This window comes from Neofelis nebulosa, chromosome 1 (genome assembly GCF_028018385.1).
Source record: "Neofelis nebulosa isolate mNeoNeb1 chromosome 1, mNeoNeb1.pri, whole genome shotgun sequence".
Lineage (NCBI taxonomy): Eukaryota > Metazoa > Chordata > Mammalia > Carnivora > Felidae > Neofelis > Neofelis nebulosa.
In genome coordinates this window covers 216,839,589-216,867,330 of record NC_080782.1, presented here as the reverse complement: position 1 = coordinate 216,867,330, position 27,742 = coordinate 216,839,589, and the positions used below count along the sequence as shown (strand labels likewise).

Below are 27,742 nucleotides of genomic sequence, written 5' to 3'. Positions count from 1 at the left end.
TTTTTCAATCAAAGGTAACTTTTATCTTCACACATCATTAGCGAATATTTTAAAAGTTTGATTCCTTTGTACACATATCCGGTCGTTTATCTGGCAGTACAAATTAAGTTAACGTGTTCTTCTAGGGACTCTCAGGCTGTTTGAAGCGATTTCATTTCCCTACTTCTGTCTCTGGTTTGTTTTCATTAAGAGAACCACAGCAGATACAGACTTAAGAACATTAGCTTGACGAAAGTCGTTGACTGTGTTAGAGAAATTTTTCCTCTCGGAAACAAAATTCAGACTTCACTAAAGAGCCTTACTCCCCAGGCGGTATGTGGACCTAGGGCGGGGTTCTTGGAGGTGTCAGGCAAGAGAATGGGCTAGGCCTGCCTCTCCTATGATTTAATGGTTGGCTGAGCCAGCTTAACAAACAATGAGTTTGCATGCCTTGTTGAGACAATAATCCTTGATTGGTCCAAAGGGAGATGTTGACAACTCATATGGGAAGGAAAGCAGTGGAGCCCAGCTTACATTATCCGTGCCTGAGATACTTTGCAGAAGGCACGCACTTCCACGGACCCCAATCTGACAATGGGACTTGGCAATTCAGTCTTCGGGATGTTGTGAGAAGGATCATTTGCATCGCTCACCATCTTCTGGTTCTTGTTTCTTACTGTTCAGGTCATTGTGAAGTATGAGAAGGGTAAGTGAGAATGTAGTGGTAGGTGAGAGGTCTTTCTTTTTTAGCGATAGGTTTATTTAAATGTAAGCAATTTGTCATCAAAGTTCAGCCTTGAATGAGTCCCCAATAATGATAAAGCAGAAATTGGGGGGGCGGGGAATATATCTTTGTGCTGTTGATTCTGCAGTGGCCCAAAAGGCATGGAACCTTAGAAGATGGTGAGCTGGAGACACACAGCGAAGAAACAGCAGATGTTTATTTTGGCTTAGATCCCTTCCAGTGGTTTCCCTTTGCTAGAAGTGACATAGGAATTCCTTTCCAGCATCCACAAGCCCCTGTGGGATCTTGCCCTGCTGCCCTGTGACCTCTGCTCATGCCACTTGCCCATTGGTTAGCAGGCTCTGGATACACAGACTTCTCCTCCACAGCCACCACAGGTCATTTGCATCTTCTGTCTGGGACGCTCGTGACCAGAATCAGATCTTGGCAGCTCCTTTGGATCCTTCAGCTTCCAGTTTACATGACAGCTCCCCCAAGAGGTCTTCTCTAAACCTGCCCCCAATTGCCTCCAGTCCATATCCAGCCACTCTGTGCAATGACCACATTTTCCTTCTTCAGAGCACTTACGACTATTTGATGTTATTTTGTAGCTTATCTATTCTATTTTTTTTTTAAGTTTATTTATTTTGAGATAGTGCACGTGGGGGAGGGGCAGAGAGAGAGGGAGAGAGAGAATCCCAAGCAGGCTCCTCGCTGTCAGCACAGATCCCGACGTGGGGCTCAGACTCACAAACCGTGAGATCATGGCCTGAGCCGAAATCAAGAGTCGGCCACTCAACCGACTGAGCCACCCAGGCACCCCCGCTTGTCTATTTTCTGTCTCTTCCTACTAGAATACATGTTCCATTAGGGAGGGACCTTGTTCACTACTGTATTCCCAGCACTTAAACAGCATCTGGCAGAATCTGGAGGCTCAGTTAACAGTGAACATTTGAGGGGCTCCTGGCCGGCTCAGTTAGTGGAACATGCAACTCTTGATCTCAGGGTTGTAGGTTCAAGCCCCACAGTGAGTGTGGAGATTACTTAAAAAAATAAAGTCTTATACAAACAAACAAGCAATGAACATTTGAGTTTTCTAGACCTGTTCGAATTCGGATCCATTGTTATATATGGATCAAACATAAACAGCTCCATTGCCCCTTGCTATTGTGGGGAGAATTTCGGCCAACTGAAATAGTACCCCCTCCCCCTCCCTCCACCCTGCAGCTATCAGAGGAATCAGTTGCTCAGACAAGACGGCCGGTTGTATTGTGTAAAGGAGGAGAGAGGACAGTAGATGCCAACAGTGAGATGTGTGTTACTTGCCTAGGGGAAGACACCTTCTCCTGAAGCAAGTTTCAGACACAGACAGGGCTCACCCTCTCCCCACCCCCAGGGCACTTGCACATGGTTACACAGCACATGGGTCAGGTTTTGAAAAGCAACAAGTCTTTGAAAGTTTCTTGCCATTTCTCCATGCGTCACCTTTGGATTTGCTTTATGAAATGTGTGGCCATGCCACGTGGCAGGAAGAAAGGCAGGTTTGGGGAAAGCTTGTCATTCCCAGGGGGCCCTTTCACTGTGACTTGGGGCCCACGGACCAGGCCACTGACAGAGGCCATCCACAGGATTCGGTTTCATCCCTCCCCACCCTAACATCCTTCCTCCCTGGGGCCTCTTACTCATGTATGTAAGAGAAGAAACAAACTTGACAAGAAGATGACTTTTGTGAGGCAATTTAATGGCGAATAGACAGCGAATGCCACCCTGGGGTCAGCTGGAAAGGATAGATGTATAAGAATTGCATTTTCATTGTTACTTTGAAAATGGTAGGATGGGAGAACTCAGTAGCTTTATACACTGAGGGGTTTTTTAGAGATGACTGTCCCATTTACTGAAACATATATGACCTGTTTCCTTCAGAGGCATAGACATTTGGTTTTGATGGCATCGGGAATTCCTTTGAGATGGCAAAGAAATGCCGGGGAACAACATGCACCCCTACTCTCTCAGGCACAGCTCTGTGGTCGTGAGTGACTGGGCCACTGGTGAGATCAGCTGGGCAGGTGCACAGAGGTGCCCTGTCGCCTCCAGGGGCTAAGGATTTAAAGCACAGAACAGTGTTGCAGCTTTAGGGGTGTGAGGTGTGTTTATATAGATGGGATCAGAAGAAAGGAAGTTTTGAAAGGAAAATAAGGACTGTTCTCTACTTAATATGGTTTTTCGTAGGCTTGTTTCAGAGCAAAATGACTGTTCCATATCTTATCAGCTCGCTCTTACCTTTTGAAGATAAGCAAAAATCTCCCACTCTTCTCAGTCTAGGTGCTCTGCTTGTCTTGACTGGCAGGGGCTTTCAATTACTGGCTTCTTCCCAGAGTGCAGAGATGTGTTTAAATTCTTGTCAGGGAAGATGAAACCTACCTGATGAAACTTGACTTGGTTCCCTTTGTAGTTGGACCTTTTGGGAGTTGGGTGTTTCCTATTGAGACTGCCCTCCCAGTCCAAAAAAAAAAAAAAAAAAATCAAGTTAATATGGGCATAAAGATTGGCTTTTATAATCATTTTGGCAATAAGTATACTCTCTTATCAAGAAAACACAACAGCACCTTTCCTGAATTCAATTCTGCCAACTTTTATCAAGCATCTCCCGTGTGTGTGTGTGTGTGTGTGTGTGTGTGTGTGTGTGTGTGGTCATGTGTCGCACTCAGGGGATGAAAAGAGATGAAGTACACTCTTCAGGAAGGCAGAGAACAAGATGCCTGCTTATATATGAGGAGGATAAACAGTTGTGTGCTTGGTTCTCATTTTATTATAATTCAAAGTAGTCATTTATTGAATGCCTAACTTTTGTCAGGCACTTTGCACGAATCCTCTCCACTCCTTGCAACAATCTGGCTAAGGAGATAGTATTAACTTTAATTTACAGCCAAAGAAACTAAGGCTGAGAGAAGATGAATAACTTTCCAAATTTATACAGTAAGGAAGTGATTCTGATTCATTCCTTTTTTTTTTTCTTTCAGTAGGAAAATAATTTCGATGGGAATGTATTTTTAAATAAAGCCAGCTCATATGCCAGCTTTTAAGACCCATCTACAAAAGAGATAAGCAAAGGAGAGAGATGATCTTTATAATCTTTCAAAGCTCAGTGATCCAGTGTGACTGAGGGATTTGAGAACTATTTAACAGAGAATCAACATAAAACATTGAATGAGACAAATAAAGAGATAATTTCTGAATTGGAAGGAAGGTTTTCATCTTTGTTCCATTACTGGAAACAGAAATAAAAGGAAAACATCATGTTTTCTTTTGAAGGTGTGAAGCCCAAGTAAAACATGAACAAATCTTTAACATGTCCTTTTTTATCAGAAGGAGGGGGCAAGGAACCTTAAATAGTGTGGCTCAGTGACTCACTGAATACGTATTTAACTCGACGGTTTGTAGTAAAAAGTATAGATGCAAATCAATATACACATATTTACATATTCCCACAATACATACTCACATATATATGAGAAACAGAGTCTAATGAAATATTACCTCTATTATATATGATATGCTCTGGTGTTTTCTATTCTAGCTAATAAAACAAATTCTGGTCCTGATCCACTCACTGATGGCTCACAGCATGACGTTTGAAAAACACGGCTCTATCTAATCCCTCAATTTTATTTCTTCTTCTCTCTTTATCCTTTAACCCCAAGAGAATCAGCCCTGGCAAAAATAGAAACATTGACACCCTTCACTCCCTTTCACCTCTTCCTTGTTCTACATTCCCGCGTACAACACAGGTGACCCTCCTGTCTCCCTCCACACAGACCTGTGCCTCAAACACTATGGACCACTGGTATCTGTACTCCTTCCTTTCTGCAGATGGGGAAGTGTCTCATCTGCCATTGGTGCTTTGCAGATCATGATGGCTGAGGGGATTTTTTTCCCCAGTAAATGAAGCTTCTCTGATGGTCAGAAACCATTCCTAATTTTCGATGGCTTGTCAACATAACTTTTGTGACTAGAGAAAGAAGAAAAACTTTGTCACTCAACAATCTTACGATTCCATTAGGCACTTACCTTTTTATTTTAGACAAAGTTCAAACCCTGGAAACCTAAATGAAATGTAGGTCCAATGAATGATTTGAGGGCTATCATTTCAATTATAAACATAATGGTTTTTCTAATGGAAATGCTTCTTTTGAAAGTGGTGGTACTGAAGTTTTGGGTTGAGGAAAAACAAATTGTCTTTCATCAGAATTGTTTTGAAATATTTTGTTTTCTCATGAAAAACTGCAATCAAATTTGTGTTTTATTATTAGTAGTAGTATTTTTTGGAGTTAATGTTGACATGATTTCAACCACTAGGAGTGTTCGCCCAAACTTTATAGTGTCTTTTGTGAAAAGAGTAATATAGTATAACATGGGGTGAACTGTTCAGTTTTATTTGGAATCATTTTCAGCACAAAAGCTGCAAAGGGAAAATATTACAGAGAGATTGGGGTTTGTGGAACACAAGCTTGAAATTTTTAAAGTTTAGGAAATAATGGAAGTGAGATAATGAAAAGAAGATAATGAGCAGTAGATGCGATAACTGGTCTGTAGGTATTAGACTTCATTGTAGATACAAATTCACTACAAACACTTGTTATTTACGTGTTGCTTCAGCCAGAACCCTGACGTCCTCCATAACACCACCCTCTCCCTCACTCCTCACATGAGCCATTATTATGTCCTTTTGATTCTCCCCTCAGAGATCCCTCAAGTCCACCTGCTTCTTCTCAAGTTAAAGGCACCACCTCATTTTGTGGAGGGCGGGGATGTCTTTAGGAGACTTCCTGACTGGAGGCATATGTGTAAGTGATGAATCACTAAATACTATTTCTGAAACCAATATTACACTATATGTTAACTAACTTGAATTGGTTACCTAATAATTGGTTACCTAAATTGGTTACCTAGCTGGTTACCTAAACCTAATAACTACCCCCCCCCCAAAATAAAAAATAAAAAAAAATATTAAACAACAACAACAAAGGGGACTTTCTGAAATGGCTACTTTATCCACCACCCCCCTCCCATTCTTGCCTTCTCTATTCAGTAAGAGCCCAAGTAAACTACTAAAAGCACAAATCATACCACATTATCCTGCATACTGGGAAGTGTATTTCTAACACTGACAATAACCCCATGAAGCTCTACAGGATCTAGCTATGTCCCCATCAGTAGCTGCCCCTTCTTCCCATACTGGCCTCCTTTCCATCCCTGAACTCACTGAGCCCCTCTCCTCCTCGGAGCCTTCCCACATACCTCCCCAAGCCAAACATCAGAAGCTTTGTTTCTTCTAAAGGAATCATGTCATAAGGCTGTGAGAATATTCTTATGATGCTGCCATCACTTGATGTATTTTTTAAATTTCTCTGAAACAGCTTTTCAAGAGCCTACATCAGTTTTTTGGGTAAAATTTTCAGTGGAAGAATATTCAGTAATACTGAGTTTGGTTTAGGATATTGTAATCTTCAAAGCACTTGAACAAGTCTTCTCATTTAAATTTTGTTTAATTCTTAATAAGACCCATGCTTGAAGTTGATATTGATGTTTGGAAAAGCTAAGTACATGGTAAAGTAGCAGACTTAGATTTGAATATATTAGCTTTGGTATTAATTGTAAAAAGACATAATGCTCTAATTAAAGGACAAAGAATATCAGATTGGATAAAGCTCGCTTTATGCTGTTTCTAGGAAATATATTTAGTATATAAGAACGTGAAAGGTTGGGGCACCTTGGTGGCTCAGTCAGTTAAGTGTCCGACTTTGGCTCAGGTCATGATCTCGCAGGCCATGAGTTCGAGCCCCTCATTAGGCTCTGGGCTGACAGATCAGAGCCTAGAGCCTGCTTAAGATTCTGTGTCTCCTTCTCTCCTTACCCTTCCCCCACTCACACTCAGTCTCTCTCTCTCTCTCTCTCTCTGTCTCTCAAAAATGAATAAACCTTAAAAAAAAGGAATGTAAAATATTGCAAGTAAAAAGGTGGAAAAAAAACATAAAATGCAAAAATACCGATATCTCCCCTTGCCCTCCACCCCCCAAAATCAGTAATTGTTATGCTAATACTAAGAAGACTTTTTAAAGCAGAAAACTTTACCAGATATAATGAGGATATTTTATAATGGTAAAAATTAATTCACCTGGAAGTTATAATAATCCCCAAAGTTTAGACATTTAATCATGTGCCCCAATTTTTAAAAATTAGCAATACTAAGAGAAGAAATAGAAAAATTAATAAATAGTAAGAGATTATGATATATCTCTTTCAGTAAGTTGAGAGAACAGACAAAAAAGTAAGCATTAGTAAAGTTTAAACCATACGGTGACAAATTTTACTTATGGAAACATAAAAAGCTTTGAGCACAAAACAAGCACAGAAAACCATTTTTGCCTAGCATGTAAGAAACATATTTTTAAAAAAGTGACCACATACTGAATGAAATATGCAGTCTCAAAATATTTGAAAAGGTTAAAATTTTACAGAGAATTAAAAGTTGATCACTATTCATTTAAGCTACAAATCAGCAGCAACAATCTGGAGAACAATAGTAAAATCTTGAATAGTCCTATATTTAAAAATTAAGAAATATTCTTCTAAATAAATACAGGGTCAAAAAAGAATCATAATGGCAATTGGAAAATATTTTTATCTGAATGGTAATGAAATTCAGATGCAGCTAAAGCCATCTTTGAGGGAAATTTATAGCCTTAAAATGCATGTTAAAACGGAAAATTAATGAACTGAACATCCATCTCAAAAATTTATAAAAAAGAAGGAAAAATACACTGAAAGAATGTAGAAGGAAGAAAAAACAAAGAGAAGAGCAGAAAATAATGAAAATTTAAAAATGAAAAACAAATACATAGCAGAGACCATCATCAAAGCCAAAATTTTGTTCTTTGAAAAGTCTCTTGAAATTGACAAGCTCACGGGACACCTGGGTGGCTCAGTCAGTTAAGTGTCTGACTCTGTTTTGGCTCAGGTCATGATCTTAAGGTTCATTGGGTTCGAGCCCTACATTCTGTCTCTCTCCCTCTTTCTCTGCCCCTTCCCTGCTCTCTCTCTCTCTCTCTCAAAATAAATAAGCATTTAAAAAATAAATAAAAAATAAAATTGGCAAGCTCAAACAAGAAAAAATATTAAATAGCCAGGCATTGGGAGTGATAAAAGGGGATATCATTATAGTTCCTTGCAGACACTGAAAATATAATAAGAGGATATTATCAACAACTTTAATTAAAGTGTAAAATTTCTGAAGAAAACATTAGCAAGCTTTCGATTAATATATAAAAAAATTAGTACATGAGCAAATTGATTTTAACCCAGAGACACAAGATTGCTTAAATGTAATTTTCTACTCTAGATAAAAGGAGAAAAATCGTATGATTACTTTATTACATACTGATATAGTATTTAATAAAATTCGACATCAGTTCATGATAATAATTCTTAGCATATCAGGAAGAAAAGGAAGTTTTCTTAATCCAAAAAGGATAGGCACCCCAAAATCTACAGGATAGTTTATGTGTATGCACCCCAAATCTATAATTGAAGCTCCTGTCCTGTCAGGGGTCACTCTGGCCTCATTCTAACCTGTGCTGTGCCATTCTCTACATTTAGTTGCTCTTCTTCTCTATGGTTTTGTCAAAAACATTTTTTGATGAAATAAAGGAACAATGAAGAAAATACCTTGTTTATTTTTGAAACCACACAGGATACCTATAAAGATGATAAGATTAGATTAAATGTATCGATACGATTTTAAGTTACGCATTCTCTTAAGCAAGAGTACATCAGCATCAGCAGGAATGTGGAATTGGCAAGGAGGGCCAGGTCTAGAAGGACAGGTCAAGATCAAGCCCTAGGACAAGCTGAAGGAAATCAGCTAATGCTGCGAGATGGGTAGCTGTCATAGGTCTAGGGAGCCTGGATCCAGAGCGCAGGAAAGACACATTCGTTTAGAGGCAGGGCTATCGTATGATTGGGAGACAGAGGCTAGTAAGTTACTTCTTCTACTCGTTGGGTAATAAACCCAGAAATGTTTGTGGTCTGTGGTTTATCATCACGAGCAGGTAGAGGAAACATTGATTTTCAGCAGTTTCCTCTACCTGGTTCACTACTTTTGGATATCCCGGTGTTGCATCATGAGGGTGTTTATAATTTCACGTGAAAACTTATTAATTTCTACTGGAATATTTTGATACAGTTGTATTTCACAGAATCAAAGCCAATGACGGCATAGAAAATAAAGTAGCTACTATCGCAGTCATCTTATTACTTCTGCATACTTCCTGTTATTTCCCAAGCTGCTCCACCCTGGGAATAAACACCAATCACAGCAACAGTTACAGAACAGCATCCCTTTGGCTCCAGCCAGCTCTCCCGGATTCCTCCCAAATAGCTTTGGAGTCTCGGTGAGTGTCTCACATGCATGTGTGAGGGCGTCCTCTTGATTACTGCTGAAATCGCCAACAATTCATTCCTCCTTCATCCTGGGGGAGGTTTCTAGTCCCTGCGACTCCACGCATGGTCCCTGTGTCATTGGTAACTGGGAGTTCTACTGACATCCATCCAAGGCCGACAGAGCCTCCATCCAGGGCTACAAAGGTATCCCCTGCTTTTCCCAAGTTCACATCACGCCACTTCACTTTTGGGAAAGAACTGCATTAGTACCTGTTTTCATTAACTGAAACCAACCAACCAACCAACAAAAACATCCAAAGAGGATTCCTGCCTTTCCGTAAAAAGATAGTGAAAATAGCTTTCAGCACTTGCTCTGCAGTGAGGCCTTATAGAGGCAGCAGGCACCCCAAGCAGAGGGGCCCCCGCCAAACTCCCTCCCTGGGAGCTACACTCAGCATCTCAGCATCAAGCTGCCAGAGCTTCAAGTTCTGTGAGCACCTGTGCTTTATCTCGATTTCTTTTGTGCATCTGTTAGCAAGATGTGACCTAAGGTGTCAGAAAAGCATAAGAGAGATTATTCTTTGAGTCTGGGAATGCCTACAATTTTTTCCATGTATATTAATGGTGAATGCTGCTTTGCCTTACACCATTTTGGCTCAGGAAAGTTATCATGGGAATGCTGTACTTGCGTGCAGTGGGGGAAACCTATATCCATCCTGGCAATTGTGGTAATTAGGTGCAGCCCAGGAGTGAGTGTCATAAATCGAGACATGGTGATAAACGAATGCCGTTAATATCTTCTAGTACCCTAGTGAGATTTCAGATAAACCACTCCTATCCTTTAGTGTTACATCGATTGCACTTTCTCTACGTAGGGCCTCTGTGTGCCTGCTGGAGCAGTTTCTCCATATTCAAAGAGTAGACTTTTGGTTGTTCTTAGCATCACTTCTATTTTTCTTGTATCACGGTCCCTTGTCCTAGCAGAAGATAGGTTTTTTTGTCACTGCTTTACCTTCCATGTTTATCCCAGGAGGCCCCTTGGTCCCTCATGTAGGCTAGTTCAAAGAGAATCCACCCCTCCATCCTCCAGAGATAACAGATACACCTGATGCCCGAGGGCATACAGGACTTCAGGTCAGATTGCTCCTAGGACTGTTCCAACAGGAGAGAGAACACCTTAGCGCTTTTTGCAATTAGAGCTTAAAAAATATTCCTTCCTGAACATATAAGATTGTGAGTGACCAGAATAATAGATGTTACAGAAGGTGATGATGTATTTTGAAGGAGGAAGGCTGCCATGAAGACACTTCTCTGCCTCCTTTATCATTCTGGCTTGGAATGTGTATTTTTCTTAAAGAAGGGTTTAGAGAGTTGGAACCATGCAGGGTTGTTTTTTTTTTTTTTTTTTAAGTGAAACTTTCAGCTTACTAATAGTCCGAAAACCAGCCATCTTGTATCCTCTTATGGTCTGAAGCCTTTTAACAAAATAGAGGATTTTAGTATTATGTGCAAGTAACTCAGCAATAAATTTCTCCAAAGGATATACTGTAAACTTTTTTTATGCTAGAAAACCAAATTCCCAAAACGCAAGACTAGTTACCTGCCGCATTAAGAAACATGAGTGCAAACAAATTTTATGAAAAAAAAATTATGGAAAGCAATTGGCTAGAGAGTGATTACGGAGGTTAATCTGTGTACTAATTGGCTTGTTCAGGACGTACCCCAAAGCAGAATCACCAATCATTTCTAGTGTAAGTAAATGATACAGCGTTATGGCAATTAAAGAACATGATTCATTTTTCCACAGGGTTTCACATTAACTTAAAAACAATCATTGAGGTTTAATCCGAATCAACAAAAAAATATACAGCATCTAAATGGGGCTTTTACCTTTCAAGTAATTTTCCTGCTGCTGAAGGTGTAGAACAGTGCAACACAGAAGTTCATTCCTGAACTGCAGGGCTTAACGGATGTTCTCGTAAGGCATATGCCCTCCTTGCAACCCCCATTTATTTATGTTCCAGGTCATTATTCTAGTGAATGTGACACTGCAGTCATTTGTACAGTTACAAATTATAATGTGCATGTGCAAATTATAACTTTCTTGCACGGAGCAAGGAGCAGAGCTGTATCAGGTGATATAAGAGGGATAAGTAAAAGTCACTTGATACAATGAGGAAAATAAATTATGAAACCTTTTTTGATGGGGGACTTTTTTTCCTTAGAAGATGCTCATTTCTGCTCAATGAATATTTTCTGGCTGACCCATGCTAAAAATGCCACAGGGAGCCCGTGCATGCTGATGGTGTGCGCTGACCACATGCTCCCCCTGGGCTGAAACACTGACCCCTGCATTTTTTTCAATGTTTATTTTTTTGAGAGAGAGGAGAGACAGAGACAGAGAGAAAGAGCATGAGCAAGGGAGGGGCAGAGAGAGAGGGAGACGCAGACTCTGAAACGGGCTCCAGGCTCCGAGCGGTCAGCCCAGAGCCCGACGCGGGGCTCGAACTCCCGGACCGTGAGATCGTGACCTGAGCCCAAGTCAGACGCTTAACCGACTGAGCCACCCAGGTGCTCCTGGCCCCTGAATTGTGAACATGGTGACCCTGTCAGCCTGCCCTCTTCTTGAGGCCCGTGGGAAGCCATTCTGCTTGTGTGCTACTAGGTCTTTGTTGTGAGCATAACTTTTTACCACAGAACACCTGAGGTCCCGAACCAGAGAATCCAGGGTTCTGATGGGAGGGAGAGGTAGCAGAGAAGCAGAACATGAGAAGTCCCGCTCAGAACAAGCAGGACTTCCTCTGGGGCTAGCGGAGAATGAAAAGGTGCGTCTGGTCACTTTCTCGTCCTTTTGGCTAAGACCAAGTGAAAAGGCGTGTCTCTCGGAGCAGTTGAAGGGTGCAGAGGAGTGCCTCTTGCTTGGGGAAAGCTCTTTAGGATTTCAGAACTTTGAGATCGGTCTTTTGATTGCATTTTTGCTCAGCTGGATGTCTGTGATCTCCTTAGCGATAGATTCCAAGTCTTTATTCTTTCACGTATCTTCCGGTCCAAACATAGTGCCAGGCACCTGGTAGTTACTCGATGTTTGATGACGATGACGGTGATGATGATGGTGGTGACGCCGTTGATGATAATGATAGTGAAGGTAGTGACAGCTAACATTTATCACCAAGCGTTCTGTTTGTCTCATCTGATGCAATCTTCACAACAGTTGTGTGGAGGCATTATTTTTTTTTTTTTAAGGTTCAGACGTAAAGTACAGAGTTTAAGTTCCTTGCTCGAGGTCACACAGCTAATAAGTATTGGAGCTGGGGATCAGATACCTCGGATAAGGAAAATGGCACAAAAGTACAAATAGTTGAATGAACTATTGAGTAAGGTCAGTAGGCTTCCCATTTACATCCGTGGGCCCCAAATTTGTGTGTTTTGCTAATGCCGGGGCAGGGTTTCCAACATGTGGGGGCCAGAGAATACAGTGTTGTGGGGCCGTCCTGTGCATTGGAGGGCGTGGAGCAACATCCCTAGCTTCTAGCCACCAGATGCCAATGGCAGCCCCCAACCCACGTTGTCACAACCAAAATTGTCTCTGGAGGACAACATTGTTGCCACTTTCGAAGGGCCGGCCTTAGAAGGCCACCTAAGGCTTCGGCTTGAGCGGCACCCATTCCTACCGTCACCATCTGTGAATATTACAACAGCATCACCTTCAGTATCTGTGAGAAGATCTACCTTAGATGCATGTACTATCCTTGGCAATGGCACCTTTGTCTTTACCCTTTAGGAGTTAGGGCATGAGGTAGGGAACAGGTTTTTTTAGTTCTATTTTTCTATGTTTTTTTGTCCCCCTTCTGTTCTACAAGAGAAAGAAGACAAAAACATTATCCCCCGAAAATGCCAAGAATCTGTCCAAAGAAATCCCTCTCTGACCCTGGAAGAGGAAAAAGGTGATATTTAGGAGTGAGGCCATAGATGAAGGGTGTCATCGCGGTGACAAGAGTGCAATCCACTGGTTGCAGCAACACTACGAGGCCGAGTCTTGAGGACACAAGCCTGTGTCCTGGGCCCAACGGGAAGTGGGAAGAGGACCCAGTGGATGGTTCCATACCCTCCTCCTATGTTTCCTTAGAATCTCCACGTACTGAGGACCCAGAGTCCGTGATGGAGTCGTAAAACAGAAAGGGTATGTTGGACAGGAGGGCGTGTTTTGTTTTAAAATAGGAAAACCTAGTGTCGGTGTTCGGAGAGCAAATTCAGCTCTTGCGGTTTGAAAATCACCGGTAAGAATTCCCAGGTTCGTGCCGCATTAAAGCCAGATCTCACTGGTTTTTAAAACTGGAGTGTGAGCTCCAGTGCTCACGCTTTTGGAACTTTATGTGACTGGACTGTCATTTAAGTTGTGCTCTTTACCATTCTGGCACTGGTACCCTAGACTACTTAAAATGGGTGCTCAAGGCCTCGATAACAATGAAGATTCCTAAGTACTGCAGAAAAGGTTGCAAGGAGTATAGTCTGGTTTAAAGTTATTTAGGTAAGCCCCCCAGAGACGGTTGAGTTTAATGAGGCCAACTCTCTCTATATTTAATTCATTAAAGAGTGATATTAATGCATGAGAGAATAGCCTGTTATGGATTTGTATGCTTTAGGACTGGGCAGACTGTTTTAGTTTTAGTTTTTGTTTTTGTTTTATCCTAGGTTAATTTTAAAAATCAATTCGTTAGCGTAGATAATCCTGATTGAAGAAAATCCAGATTTACGAAATAAACTGGTCCATGAGTTTTTACTATTATAAATATGTTCTTAACCTCATAAAAAAAAAAGGCTGATTAAATAATACTTCTAATTCATTTAGGATCATGCCATGCAGATTTCCACTGATTCATCTGAGAGGCAGTAGGGATGAAGAGGAAGAAAAAACCAAACAAAATAAAACTAAGGTGGCTGGGATTCAACCTGATTGAGCATTACTCAATCTTACTTACTGGGAGCAAATCTTTTACTAGGCCCTTTAGGATTTACAGTTTTCTTTGCTTTCAAGAATTGTATATTCTGGAGTTAAATAAATTAAGACATGTCCATTAAAAAGAGGGGTACCTGGGTGGCTCAGTCTGTTTAACACCTGACTCTTGATCTCAGCTCAGGTCATGATCTCACGGTTCATGGGTTTGAGCCCCGCGTTGGGCTCCATACTGACAGTGCAGAGCCTGCTTGGGATTCTCTCTCTCTCTCTCTCTCTCTCTCTGCCCCTACTCCACTTGTGCTCTCTCTCACTCTCTCTCAAAATAAACAAACTTAAAAAAAAAAAAAAAGACCAATATACTTTTGATAAAAATCCTGCTATAAAACAGCATTTCCCAAACATTTTGGTCTCAAGACTTCTTAAAACTTAGTGACGATTCCAAAAGGCTTTTATTCATGTGGTTTATATCTATCAGTATTTACTATGTTAGAAACTATGTAGAAATTTTTTTTTTTTTTTTTTTTTTTTTAATTTTTTTTTTTTCAACGTTTTTTATTTATTTTTGGGACAGAGAGAGACAGAGCATGAACAGGGGAGGGGCAGAGAGAGAGAGGGAGACACAGAATCGGAAACAGGCTCCAGGCTCCGAGCCATCAGCCCAGAGCCTGACGCGGGGCTCGAACTCACGGACCGCGAGATCGTGACCTGGCTGAAGTCGGACGCTTAACCGACTGCGCCACCCAGGCGCCCCTATGTAGAAATTTTTAATCTGTGTATGTACTGATCCATTTAAAAACAACAAATACATATGTATTAACATAAATAACACGCTTTTTGGAAAATGTATTTCTTAAAAAAATATTAGTAAAAAGGTGAGTGTTCTTTTATATTTTTGCAAATCTCTTTAGTATCTTACTTGACTGGGTTAGGAGAAGACATATGGATTCTTATACCTGTTTTGCTATTCAGTGTGTTCTGATATGTTTCAACTGAAGAATAAAAAGACTCCAGCTCCACAAATATATATGTCACTATAAAGAGAGGAGTATTTTAATAGGCTTTTTGGATAATTATGGATTTGATTCTTTCCAGTGCACCAAACTCAAAACCTACCTGGATTCTTTTTAAGGCTACAACAGTTTTACCCACCATTGCTTTTTTTTTTTAATGTTTTTGTTAATGTTTATTTATTTTTGAGAGAGAGAGAGAGTGGGAGGGGGCAGAGAGAGAGAGAGAGAGAGAGAGAGAGAGAGACTCAGAATCTGAAGCAGGCTCCAGGCTCTGAGCTGTCAGCACAGAGTCCAATGCGGGGCTCGAACCCAAGAACTGTGAGATCATGACCTGAGCTGAAGTCGGACACTTAACCAACTGAGCCACCCAGATGCCCAACCCACCATTGCTTTTGATTCACCAGTGCAAATGTCAACATGGTGAAAAAGGCAAGTAACATTTTAATATTATTGTGAAAATAGATTTGACTCCCCAGACCCAAAGAAAGGTTCTCAGGGACACATAAAAGTCTGAAGTCTCTACTTTAAGAATTGCTGTTAAGGAAGACCATTTTTAATTGCTGAGAAAAGTCCACAGTGTATTGTTCAGTAATAAAGGGACAGAAATGTCCCATGTTTTAAATAAAAATACAGTCAATAGGAAAACTTGAAAGTGTATATCAAACTGTTAAACAATGGTCATATCTCAGGATAGAAGAATTATGGGTAATTCATTTTCTTCTTTTTGTTTATTTCATAGAATCTCCTACAGAAAGTATTTTGTAAGGGAACAAAGTTATTCTTTCAGTGTTTAACATCTTGAAGTCAAATGTTTTGAAGATTTAAGCAAAATACAAAACCTCCTATGGTCCCATTACTCTAATAATACTATTTTTTAAAGCATTTTATTGTGGTGTAAGAACACGTAACATAGATCTACCCTCTCAAATTTTTAAGTGCACAATACAGCATTTTTGACTACAAACACAATATTGTACAACAGATCTCTAGAGCTTATTTGTTTTTATTTTATGTTCGTCTTAGCTTTTATTTATTTGCATTTACATTTTGAATAGCGTTTTTCACAGAGTGGTAGAAAATTCACTTTCCCTCTTACTCCTGTATGTGGACAAGAAACTTTCATCATAATTATCTATAACATATTAGCATTCTAATTACTGGTACAAATTTTGGCTCCTATGGAGATGAACTGGCTAATCTCAATGGTATCCAATGATATTAGTTAATGTAATTTCTTCCTAAAAGGAAGTAACAGTGCTTTGCCATTAACTAGGTTTAAAGAAATGTAGTCATTACATTACGACTCTAATAATTTCAGATCCTAAATTATGCTAATTTGATTTTAATCATTTACCAAGCTTCTGTTTATTCCTAAAGGTTTAAAAATAGCCAAATATACTTTAATGTAGGCAGTTCTGTTTAATGTGATCATCCCTGTAACTGTATTCTTAACTTTCAGTCATTCTCAATGTGGTTTATTCCATATACAATTCAGGGCTAATATGGAAAGATAACGGTTTTCGGATTCTGGCGTTGCATTATGTCTACACAGGACGGATTTCTGCTGGTTGGCATTCAGCTACAACCATTTGCTAAGCCATACAATTTTCATTTCTTAGCATCACTTGTATGACGAGCTCTAGACGAAGGCACTTCAACACAGGTAGACTCTGCAGGGTCACTCCCAGGTGGCTTCCTATCAGAAGTGATAAGTAAGAAATAATTGAATGGCAGCACCTTTCCTTTGTTCAGCTTTAGTTCTTTTGGAGAAATTTTACTCTTTCTGTCTATCACAGAGTAAATCCCCCAGACATCTTGTCTACTCTGATTACGTACTTTAGTTCTTAACAATATCTATGTCAAGCTTGTTACCTCCATTGAAACAGATGATTTATGAAAGCTGATGGGTATTGTTTGAGATACTGTGAACACAGGATACTTTGTTTAGTTATTTCCTGCCCGCTCCAAGGTAGCCTTTGCTCACATGCCACTTGAAATATTAGATAAATATTAAAACATAACACGCACACAGGAGAGTCACCCTAGCTTTAATAATTGATTCAGAGGGATCCTGAGTCAGAGGCATTGTTGGCATCTAAACTCAGAGCGTTCCAGGTTGGACAACTTAGTGCGACAGCCACATTAATGGTTAAGTTGGGGGCACCAGGATGGCTCAGCTGGTTAAGCGTCTGACTCTTGATTGCATCTCAGCTCATGATCTCATGGTTCCTGGGATCGAGCCCCGCATAATAGTGTGGAAACTGCTTGGGATTTTTCTCTCTCCCTCTCTCTGCACTCCCCTCTCCATTCACACACGTGTGTGCATGCTCTCTCTCTCTCTCTCCCCAAATAAATAAATCAACTTTAAAAAAAAGACATTTTCTCTAAGTTGAAGATAGACTTTGTGTTTTGAGATTAAATGGCTTGGCAGACTTCTAGCACAATGAAAGAAAAATAACATATAGCTAGGTGCATCTTGATGAAATTTCAGAACTCCTAGGATAAGGAAAAAATTTCTGTTTGAAAAAAAAAAACAAACAAATGACCTAAGAAAGAGAATTATGTTAGCAGACTCATACCAATTTTGGAATTTCATATTAAAATAACAATGAAGAAAGTTTTATCCAAGAGAATGGTAATGTCATTGTTGGTGAATATGGGAAATAGATACTCTCATGTATGTACTTTAAGTGAAATTATACTAATTTAGTGCAGTCCTTTTGGAAGATAGTTTAGCAGCATATATTACTGTTTAAAATACACATTCCATTTGATCCAGCAGTTCTAGGTTATCTATAGGAAGACAGTAGGCCTATGTATAGGATGGGCTTGTACTAGGGTATACACTGTACAAGAGGTAGGACTGGACAGAGACGGGGCAGTGAATGTGACCTCATCATTATGTCATCATCTTCTGTACCACTTGCATGACTGGAATAATTTTGTTAAGTGCCCAAGAATTAAGGAGAGCGGCTCCTGAAATGTGTCAGAGGCTACATCAAAAAAAAAAAAAAAAAAAAAGGAGATTAAGCCTGATCAGTTTTGCTAGGAAAGAAATTCATATGATCAGCAGAGTAAAGGTTGAGTTGAATCTTCCTTCTCCAAATTCAGGTGAATCAAAACACTCCGCTTTGAGCTGAAATCAAGCTTAGAAAGTTTCAACCCCAAAGGAAGCCCTTTTGGAAAATTATGACAGAATGAAAATTGGATTATAATGGAAGTCTATCTACTCTATAATTTTATGGTTTTCCAAACAGTGTATCATCTCACTTTGCATTGTGTTTACCTAATTAGATGTTTGAAATATGGAAAACAATATTTAGAAGAAAGCAGAGACATAGACATTATGAGATTCAAATAGAATAAACAGAAAAGATAAATTCAGGTGTCTTTATATTTTAATCATACAAATAATGATCCTGGTGTAGAAAGTTACCTGGCTCTCTTATTGCTTTCTATCACTCAGATTCTTTATCACATACGTAATGTCAGTTTTTTTCTTCTTGCAAAAGGCATCAGGCTACATTCAGTAACAGAAGATGAAACAAAAAATATGTTATTCCTAGATTTCTTCTCAGCTGGGCTGAAATTACCTATGTAATAAGGTCTGCTTGCATAAAAGGATTTAGAGATGGGAGTCCCAAAATCAAGATAAAAAATACCAAGCAACTTCTCCTTTCCTTAAGTAGCATACAGTAGAATTTTTAGAGGGGGAAAAAGTCCATAACTGGGGGCTTATGGGGAGAAATATGGAATTGAGTGTAAATAGTTTCATGGTCATGAAGTGACAAGAGTTGCCTCTGGCATTGTGACATCATGACTGTGAAGCACACAGCAGGAAGTCTGGCACATAATACCCAACAAATCCTGGCTAATAGGATTTAAATTATTAATTACTTTCAGCAACTTCTATTGAATGTCTGTATGTGTCCATCCAGCACTGTGTGTAGCACTCAGGTGTGGGTCTTTGGGAGGCGAAGGGCACCAAGGTTGAGGGAGGCTGTCTTGCTGTGCCATTTTCCAAGGGCAAATAACTATTCCACACAAAGAAATAAAGTAAGCTGTGCTATGACTGGACGATTTGCGCCATAAGGCTTTGAACTGGTACCCGTGGACCGTGGTACCTTTAATCTGGTGTAAACAGGGAGGTGGAAAGAAATTGTATATTAATATAAATTTCTTTCAGCCTATAAAAGAACTTTAAATCCAAAATGTTCTGCTAACCACACTGCTTTTCTTCTTTTTCTTGGCCTTCTAGTTCAAAGAACATTAAAATCTTATGTTTTCTCAATATTTTAGGAAACTATGCCTTTCTACTATTACAGAGCATGAAAAGCTCATTTAAAAACTTTTGTGCTTTTTAAAATTTTTCATCCTCGTTTTTTGAAGACAGAATAAAGAATGAAAATAATGGGTAAGAAACAAAGGCTTTCAAGTGCAAGATGTAGAGGTTTTAATGAAAGGATGATGAAAAAGTGACTAGTCCTCCAAATCTTTAATAAAGCTAGTTAATTCTCCACTAATGCTGTAGGAATTATGCTCTAGTGAGCTGGGACATTTTATTCATAATCAGGCAACATTATGTGCTTTTAATTAACAGTTGTACTTTCATTTGTTGGCCACTATTGAACGAAAAGCGATACCAAATAGTATCCTGCATCGTTTTGTAATCATCCTCAGAAAGCCTACATAGACAGCCTTGTTTGCTAAGAATTGCACGGGTCAAACCGAGGCACCATCTCTCTTCTCTAGGAGTAGACCCTCCAAAATAAATAATGGACAGGTTAAGAGGACACCAACCAACTCAAGGAGTTAAAAATATACAGTATTTAGCAACCCCCGGAATGAGAGAAAGTAATTTATAAATCATACATCTATCATAAAGGATTAATACCCAGAATATACAAAGAACTCCTACAGCTCAACAGCAACAGTAAGAAACAAACAACCCAAAACTTCAAAAATGGGTGAGGGACTTGAATAGACCTTTCTCCGGAAAAGACATACCAATGGCCAACAGGTATGTGAAAGATGCTCAGTATCACTATTCATGAGAGAAATGCAAATCAAAACCAAATGAACTACATCCTCACCCCCCTTAGGATGACTCCTATCCAAAAAACAGAAAATGACAAGTATTGGTGAGGATGGGGAGGAATTGGAACACTTGTTCACTGCTGGTAGGAATACAAAATGATGCAGCTGCTATGGAAAACAGCATGGCAGATGCTCAAAAAAAGTAAAAATAGAATTACCATATGATCCAGCAATTCTACTTCTGGGTATGTGTCCAAAAGAATTTAAAGCAGGGTCTCAAAGAGATATTTGTACACTCACTTTCACAGCAGCATTATTCAAAATAGCCAAAAGGCAGAAGCAACCCAGTTGTCCAGTTGATGGGCAAATGGGTAAACAAAACGTGGTATATACATACAAATGCGGTATCATTCAGCCTTAAAAAGGAAGGACGTTCTGACACCGAGCTACACGCTACAACGCGGATGAACCTCGAGGACATTATGCTAAGTGAAATGAGCCAGTCACAAAAAAGACAAATACTGTATGATTCCACCTGTATGAGATACCTAGATAGTCGACTTCACAGAAGCAGAAGGTACAATAGTGGTTTCCAGGGACTAGAGGTGGGAGAAATGGGGAGTTGTTCTCTAATAGGTACAAAGTTTTAGTTTTGCAAAATGAGAAGAGTGTTGGAGGTAGAGGATGGTGATGGTTGTACAACAATGTGAATGTACCTAATGCCCCTGAACTGTACACTCGAAAATGGTTAAGACAGTAAATTTTATGTGTATTTTACCTCAATTAAATTTTTTAAATATGTCAATGTACGTTGACATTAAGTGTAAAAGGGTAGTTGATGAAATGAGGGCTTTAAGAACAAAATCAAATTTTTCGCTTTCTTTCCTTTCTAATATTGATCAGACGCCTTCTAAGAGTCTGTATTATTCTTAACACTGGGGATACTGGGTTAAAAACACAGTTACAGTTCAGAACTCGTGTGGCTGAATATCTCCGGAGAACAGAACCAGATAGTAAACATATCAACGAAAGTGTATATAATTGAATTTCAGGTGGTAATATTATGAAAAAAAAAAATAAATCAGGGTAAAGATAGAGCAATGGAAGCACCATTTTTAAATTTTTTAAAAATGTTTTATTTATGTTTGAGAGAGAGAGAGAGCACGCACGCACACACAAATAGGGTAGGGGCAGAGAGGGGGACAGAGGATCTGAAGTGGGATCTGTGCTGACAGCAGCAAGGCCGATGCGGGGCGCGAGCTCACAAACCGTGAGATCATGCATGACCTAAGCTGAAGTTGGACGCTCAACCTACTGAACCACCCAGGCGCCCCTGGAAGGACTGTTTTAAATAGGGTGGTTAGGTAAGACCTCTATGAAGAGATGACATTCAAACAGAAACCTGAATGGAAAGAACGATTATATCCATGCAGATATGTGTGTGTGTGGGGGGGGGGGGAGGGGAGTATTCCAGGTAGAGGTCCCAGCATGGACAAACTGGAATGTGCTTGATGTGCCTGAACAGCAAGCAATCCAGGAAGCTGGAGCAGAGTGAGCTGAGCACGGGGGAAGAAAAGTGGCCATTCTTTCATGGCTGTGACAGGACTCAGGCTGAATAGGACGTGAGGAGAGCAGATGTGTCAGGAACGGATCCGAAGATTTGACCTCAACACCTAGGTGAACGGTGGAATCTTCTGTCCACCAAGATGGGGACACTGAGTGAAATACATGTCAAGGGTGGGGAACAAGAGGTTGGAGCCTGATTGTTCAGCAAGAGCCCTAGACAAATGTGCTCGTCAATGAAAGCAGCCAGAGAATGTGAGCAGTTTGGCAGGTGATGAGTTTGAAGTATCCCTGTGAGGACTGTAGGGATAGGAACAGAAACCTGATCACAGTTGGATTTGTGACAAGACAAGGAGTTAGAAAGAAGGCTTGCAGTTAACTAAAGGGGTCTGAAGGCCGGAACAGCCTTTTTTTGTTGTTGCTTAACCAATTTTAATAACATGACATAAAGCCCCTACACTTGATAGAATAGTTATGCAAAATACATAGATGAATACTCTCTTCTGTTAAAAACATAAAATAAATAAGCAAGACAGGTGAAAATAGGCAAGTTTCCATTCAATAAATGAAAAATTTAAAAAAAGAAAGTTTTGCTTTCCATGTCATTTGAAGAAGGGAAATTGTCATTTTAAACGATATTCAAGTTTATTAAACACATTTTTAAAAAGTATTATAAAATGTTTAACTGTCATCAGCTTCGAGGTTGATGTTGCTCCCGAATTTTGCATAGAACTGAACTTTCAAATCTGCTAACGCCCCCTGAATCGATTCCACTCTGGCTTCTAGGGGATCAATTTCTTCTTGCAAATTTTTCTTTGCTTCTTCTAACATTTCCTGTGTTTCTTCTTGAGAATGGCTAATGAAAACATCACCAATTTGATAGGGTATCGTTAAGCAATCATCATCCGCAAGCATGTTGTCCTTACAAGCATCTCCTAAGTTTTGGAGTTGTTTCTTTTTTACTCCTGTTTCCTCTTTCAGCTCTGTGATTCTACTTGTATTCCGTGCCAATTTGTTTATCTTTTGTTGATCTTCAAAAGTAACATTGACAACTTCTGCAGCCGTCTTCTTCATGGCGGCCGCCATCTTGGCTTTTTGTGTTTGTTTCTGTCTGAAAATGTCATTTTTACTTAAAGCACAAAAATTGAGACATAACATATACATTTATATATGAAGAAAGAAAACACCAGAAAGTTTACAAAACTATCTGAGTGTCTCAGATAGTTTCTAGAGATTTATACTGTGGCTGTGGCCATGGAGGATGGAAAGTAAGAGACAGATTCCATAGGTCCTATGAAGAAAGAAAGGAGACGGTTTACTTGGTTAGAACCTCTGCCTTAAGAACAGTAATGGATTTTTTTTTTTAAGTTAAGGGTAGTATCTTCTGATCGTGCTGATGATAGTCACACCAGGGACATTGGTTGATGACTGGTGCTTGATGGTTAGATTTACCTTCTCTGGAGCCAGAATGATCCCTCAAAGATCAAATCATTCTGTTATCATCTACTGTGGGGGACCTCAGAGGCTACTGGTATCTGAGAGGAGATGCTGAAGGGACAGGGTGCCTGGTCACGTCTATCAGGGCAACTCTGCATTTATCTAAAGATGATGCTTCATTGAAAGTTATTGCTTGAGGAGCGCCTGGGTGGCTCAGTCAGTTGAGTGACTGACTTCGGCTTAGGTCATGATCTCACGGTTTGTGAGTTTGAGCCCCGTGTCAGGCTCTGTGCTGACAGCTCACGGCCTGGAGCCTGTTTTGGATTCTGTGTCTCCCTCTCTCTCTGCCTCTCTCCTACTCATGCTCTGTCTCTGTCTCAGAAATATATAAACATTAATTTTTTTTTTTTAAAAGATATTGCTTGAAAATAGTTCAGCTTCTAAAAGGGGGTTAAAAAGTCACCAGTCTTGTTCACAACCCCTGTTCATAGGATGAGAATACAGACTGTGAAAAAATGAGTGATTTGACTTCTTCAGATACTCTCTTCATTCTTGTCCTTCTTGCTCTTGTTTTTTTCCTGTTCTCATTTCCACTTTTACAGCTGCTGCAGATTCTCAAAGGAATTCTATCCTTGTAATATTACCACCAGACTCTGCAGTGATTAGGACAGATATTATCAACCATCATTTGAAAAATAAGAACCTGGGTTTCCTTAGAATTAGACCCCATTCCTGAGAACTGCACCCAGGGTGGGGCCAAGGAACTTGGGCTTGTAATATGTACCTCAGATGGCTCTGTTTCAGGGAGTCCTGAGGCCACATTATGAGAATAACCAAACTCAATTCTTTGGTGAAGGAATAAACCTAGCAGTGGGTGGAGTTACTGAACTTTGTGGATAGAAGACAGAGATCAAAATGACTCACCTGAGGATGCCCCATAACTATGATGTGTTTAAGACCCAAATTCTATGTTCTTTTCATAAAACAATTGCTTTCCAAATTCAGGTCCACAGAACAGTGACTTTCCGTACTGGCTTTTTTCTGTGATCCTTAAGAAATGAGGACAATGTGGGGTAGTGTTGTGCTTTATCAAGAATCTCCATTTGGGGTGCCTGGGTGGCTCAGTCAGTTAAGCATCCGACTTCAGGTCAGATCATGATCTCACAGTTCCTGGGTTCGAGCCCTGTGTTGGGCTCTGTGCTGACAACACGGGACCCGGAACCTGCCTTGGATTCTGTGTCTCCCTCTCTCCTTGCCCCTCCCCCGCTTGTACTCTGTCCCTCTCTCTCTCTCTCTCTCAAAAATAAATAATAAACATTAAAAAAAAGAATCTCCATTTATTTTGAGATTCTGTCCTTCCAAAAGTCTTTTGTATTAAAATATCTCTTCTTAAAAATTTTTTCAGTGTGTACATAAAATATCCCTTCTCTTTTGACATGATGGTAATCGTATATAGTTTTTTGGGTTTTTTTTACTGGCATGAAATCCACAAATCTGGATACCTATGCGCTGAAGTCCAGTGTGCCTACCTGAACAGAAAGCATGAGACCAACAGTGGAACAGTGCCCTTCAAGCCCCCATGCCCTGTCCAGGGTGCCGGCAGGATCTGCAGGACGCGAATTGAAAACCACTAATGTGGTGGCAAGTATGGCAGATACGGGGCTGCAAGACCTACATTCTAATCTTACATGTCATCATTAATTAGCCATGTGACTTGAGCAGATCACTTCATTTATCTGGGCCTATATCGTCATCAAAGATTCTACGTGCTTAAGGATAAACTTCTGTATTTTGAAATAAGAGAATTATGAAAAAGGACTAGGGGTTATTTGCCTTCCTTACGAGTAATTCATCAAGTCTACCATATTTGTGTGAAACGACTAATATGCTTTTTTTTTTTATTAAGCCTAGTACCCAAAAAACTCATTAAGCTAACACTAACTAGCTCACCCAGAGTGAGATTTCATTCGAAACAATTGCTATTCCCTAGTAATCTAGATCTCTGCGGTTTAGTGGTGAAAATACTGAATTATCTGAATCTAGTTAGTGCAAGGCTCATTTTTTTTTTTCAATTTCCCGATTTCTAAATAGTTTTCCCTCATACGTCACACTGAGAGGTATATGGCAATGAGCAGCAATCTCTAGACCCATCTTGACATCCACGGTTGTGCTCAAATACTCTGGTCTCCAGATCGTCAGATACTTAGGATTTGATGCCGCTGATGATTCCATACAGTCAGTCTCTGTGCTCTCTCTCGTAAATACTTCAGTGCCACATCAGCTTTCAAACTTACGTTATCATTTGGGGGCGGCAGCCCTCTTTGCGTTTGTAGCATTTATTTTTTTTCTCATATTCAACAAGCATGGTGTGACTTTCACTGTCAGCCCAACAGTGGCTAAGGCCTTGAGGACACAGTCCCAGACTCAGGGAGCTCCTAGCCTAGTAGAGGAGTTAGGCTTACAAAGGAACCCTTACAATGCAGTATAAATGCGGTAGTGGAAAGTGTATGTTTTCAGCCTTTCTACTCAAATTCCTGTTCACGTTTGCTCCAAACAATGGCTTTTTAGGGCAAAGTACCTTCTGGTGCGGGCCGGACCTACAGGTCACGGGTGTACTTAGCCCCCCCCTTGGTAACCTGCAGAGTCTGCTTAGGGCTTCCCTGTTCATTCGTCCTTCCTTTTTAGGGGGCCGGGGCATGAGAGTGCCTTCTAGGGCTCAGGAACAAAGCCCTCCTCTGGCACCAAAGAATTTAATTTGTGTTGAAGCTGTATAGGGCTAAGAGAAACTTTCCAGCCTCCCTCGTGGGGGTGAGGAGAATCGCAGGTGTCCTGGGGAAGAGAAGTTGGGCACAGTCGCCCCCACCCCCAAGTGGGAGTGGGAGCACTGGCCCCAGGTTAGTTGTTAAGCAAACTGAGATGAGCCTCTGGCACAGTCTCTGGACGATCGGACTGCTTCTCTACAAAGTTGGTACAGTCCTCCACACTGTGCCTCACCTCGTCGGGTTAGGAGGCAAATATGCCTCCTAGGGGTGGATATCACGTTGTTCTAAAATCGATGGCAAATGTCTCATTTTTCAATTGCTCATGTCGGTAAAACATTAGAGTTTATCAGCTTGTGTCTTTCAACATGGAATTTCGTTGTTCTCTTAGAGAAAAAAAAGCCTGTTTCCAGACAGTGTACCTCTACTAGTCAGTGTGCTTCCTGCAAAAGGTCAAGACAAAAGTCAGCTCCAAAGGAAAGAGTGGACCAGAGCATGCTATTCTGGGGTTTGCTTCGAAAATAGTGACATGTTCTCATGTTTCCGTTTGCTAAGGAAAAATGTCTCTGGCAAAGTGTATATGCATGGCCAAATTCCTAGAAGTTTATACACAAGAGTTTCCTTCCCTCCTGTCCTCCTCTCTCTCCTTCCTTCCCTCCTTCCCATTCAGCGAGCTATTGTTTCTATAGCTGGATATCAATGAGGGGCGACAGAGTGAAGGAGTGGGTTCTTCTGAAGGAGACCCACCTTCTCTCTGCGTCTGCCAGCCTGGGTAATTCCAGACAGCCAAATCATCTGAGTAGTTATGTTTTTCTACAGTGAGACACTTGACATCAAATTCTGTTTTTAGAAGCAGCATCGGATAGGTATAATTTAAAGCCTTATGGCAAATCTCTACATCCCTCTTTTGCTTCCTCTCTAACACCATCCACCAAGCATTGGCTTCTGTTCTCGTGAACAAGGACATGAGAGTTTTTGGACTCACAGTGGGGTGTGAGTCCTAATTCCAGCACATACTAGCTCTGTGTCCTTGGGCAATCTAGCCTCACTTCCTTCATCTGTTAAAAGGAAGGTAGTCAAACCTATCACAGGGTTGTAGAAAATAAATAAGGTAACCAGTAAGCTGGTTTTCCCTCCCTTTCCCTTCCCTGGTAGGATTGTAAGTGAGAGAAAGGGAGTGACTGCATTCTTTCTAAGGTGTGGCTAATAGGTTCAGCCTTTATATTTTAACTCTCTGAATTTATATCACGTGTTATTTTTTTCGTTTGTTTTTTTGCTTTAAGTAGGGAAGATCTGTTGAATTTAGAAATGATGTGAAAACCCTCTGCAGATAGATAATAAAGGGGAGAAAATGTAGGTTTCCGAATTGGAGAAAGTCGTTTAATTTTGACTCAAGTTCAGATATTGTGATGGTATCTTATAACGTGTCTATGAAAAGAAATATAGTAGTTTAGAATTCTTATACTAGATCTTTAAAACTAAATCTCTAGGGGCACCTGGGTGGCTCAGCCAGTTGAGCATCCGACTTCGGCTCAGGTCGTGATCTCGCGGTCCGTGGGTTCGAGCCCCACGTCAGGCTCCGTGCTGACAGCTCAGAGCCTGCTTTCGATTCTGTGTCTCCCTCTCTGCCCCTCCCCAACTTGTGCTCTGTCTCACCCTGTCTCTCAAAAATAAATAAAATGTTAAGAAAAGAATTTAAAAAAAAAACCAAAAAAAACCCCCCAAAAAACCTAAATCTCTAAAGAATGGGTATATGCAGTTACACACGGTTGGAGATGATCTTTGGGAAAGCATGAAACTCTGCCATGTTATATGTGTTGTATGTTATATATATATG

General features: G+C 40.3%; 2 protein-coding genes across 8 annotated transcripts in view; one reads left to right on the top strand and one right to left on the bottom strand.

Annotated features, from left to right (window-relative positions):
* Positions 1–27,742, top strand: part of ENOX1 (ecto-NOX disulfide-thiol exchanger 1) — a 579,844-nt gene that overhangs the window by 223,431 nt on the left and 328,671 nt on the right. The gene's annotated exons all lie outside the window — the stretch shown is intronic.
* LOC131485238 (prefoldin subunit 4-like) lies at positions 22,349–22,795 on the bottom strand. Its single transcript, XM_058684448.1, has one exon. It carries the CDS (start codon positions 22,793–22,795, stop codon positions 22,391–22,393), a length of 405 nt encoding a protein of 134 aa, XP_058540431.1. The 3' UTR covers positions 22,349–22,390.

Excerpts from the sequence above, each read along its gene's own strand:
- LOC131485238 (XM_058684448.1), bottom strand. The coding sequence starts at position 22,795 with ATGGCGGCCGCCATGAAGAAGACGGCTGCAGAAGTTGTCAATGTTACT.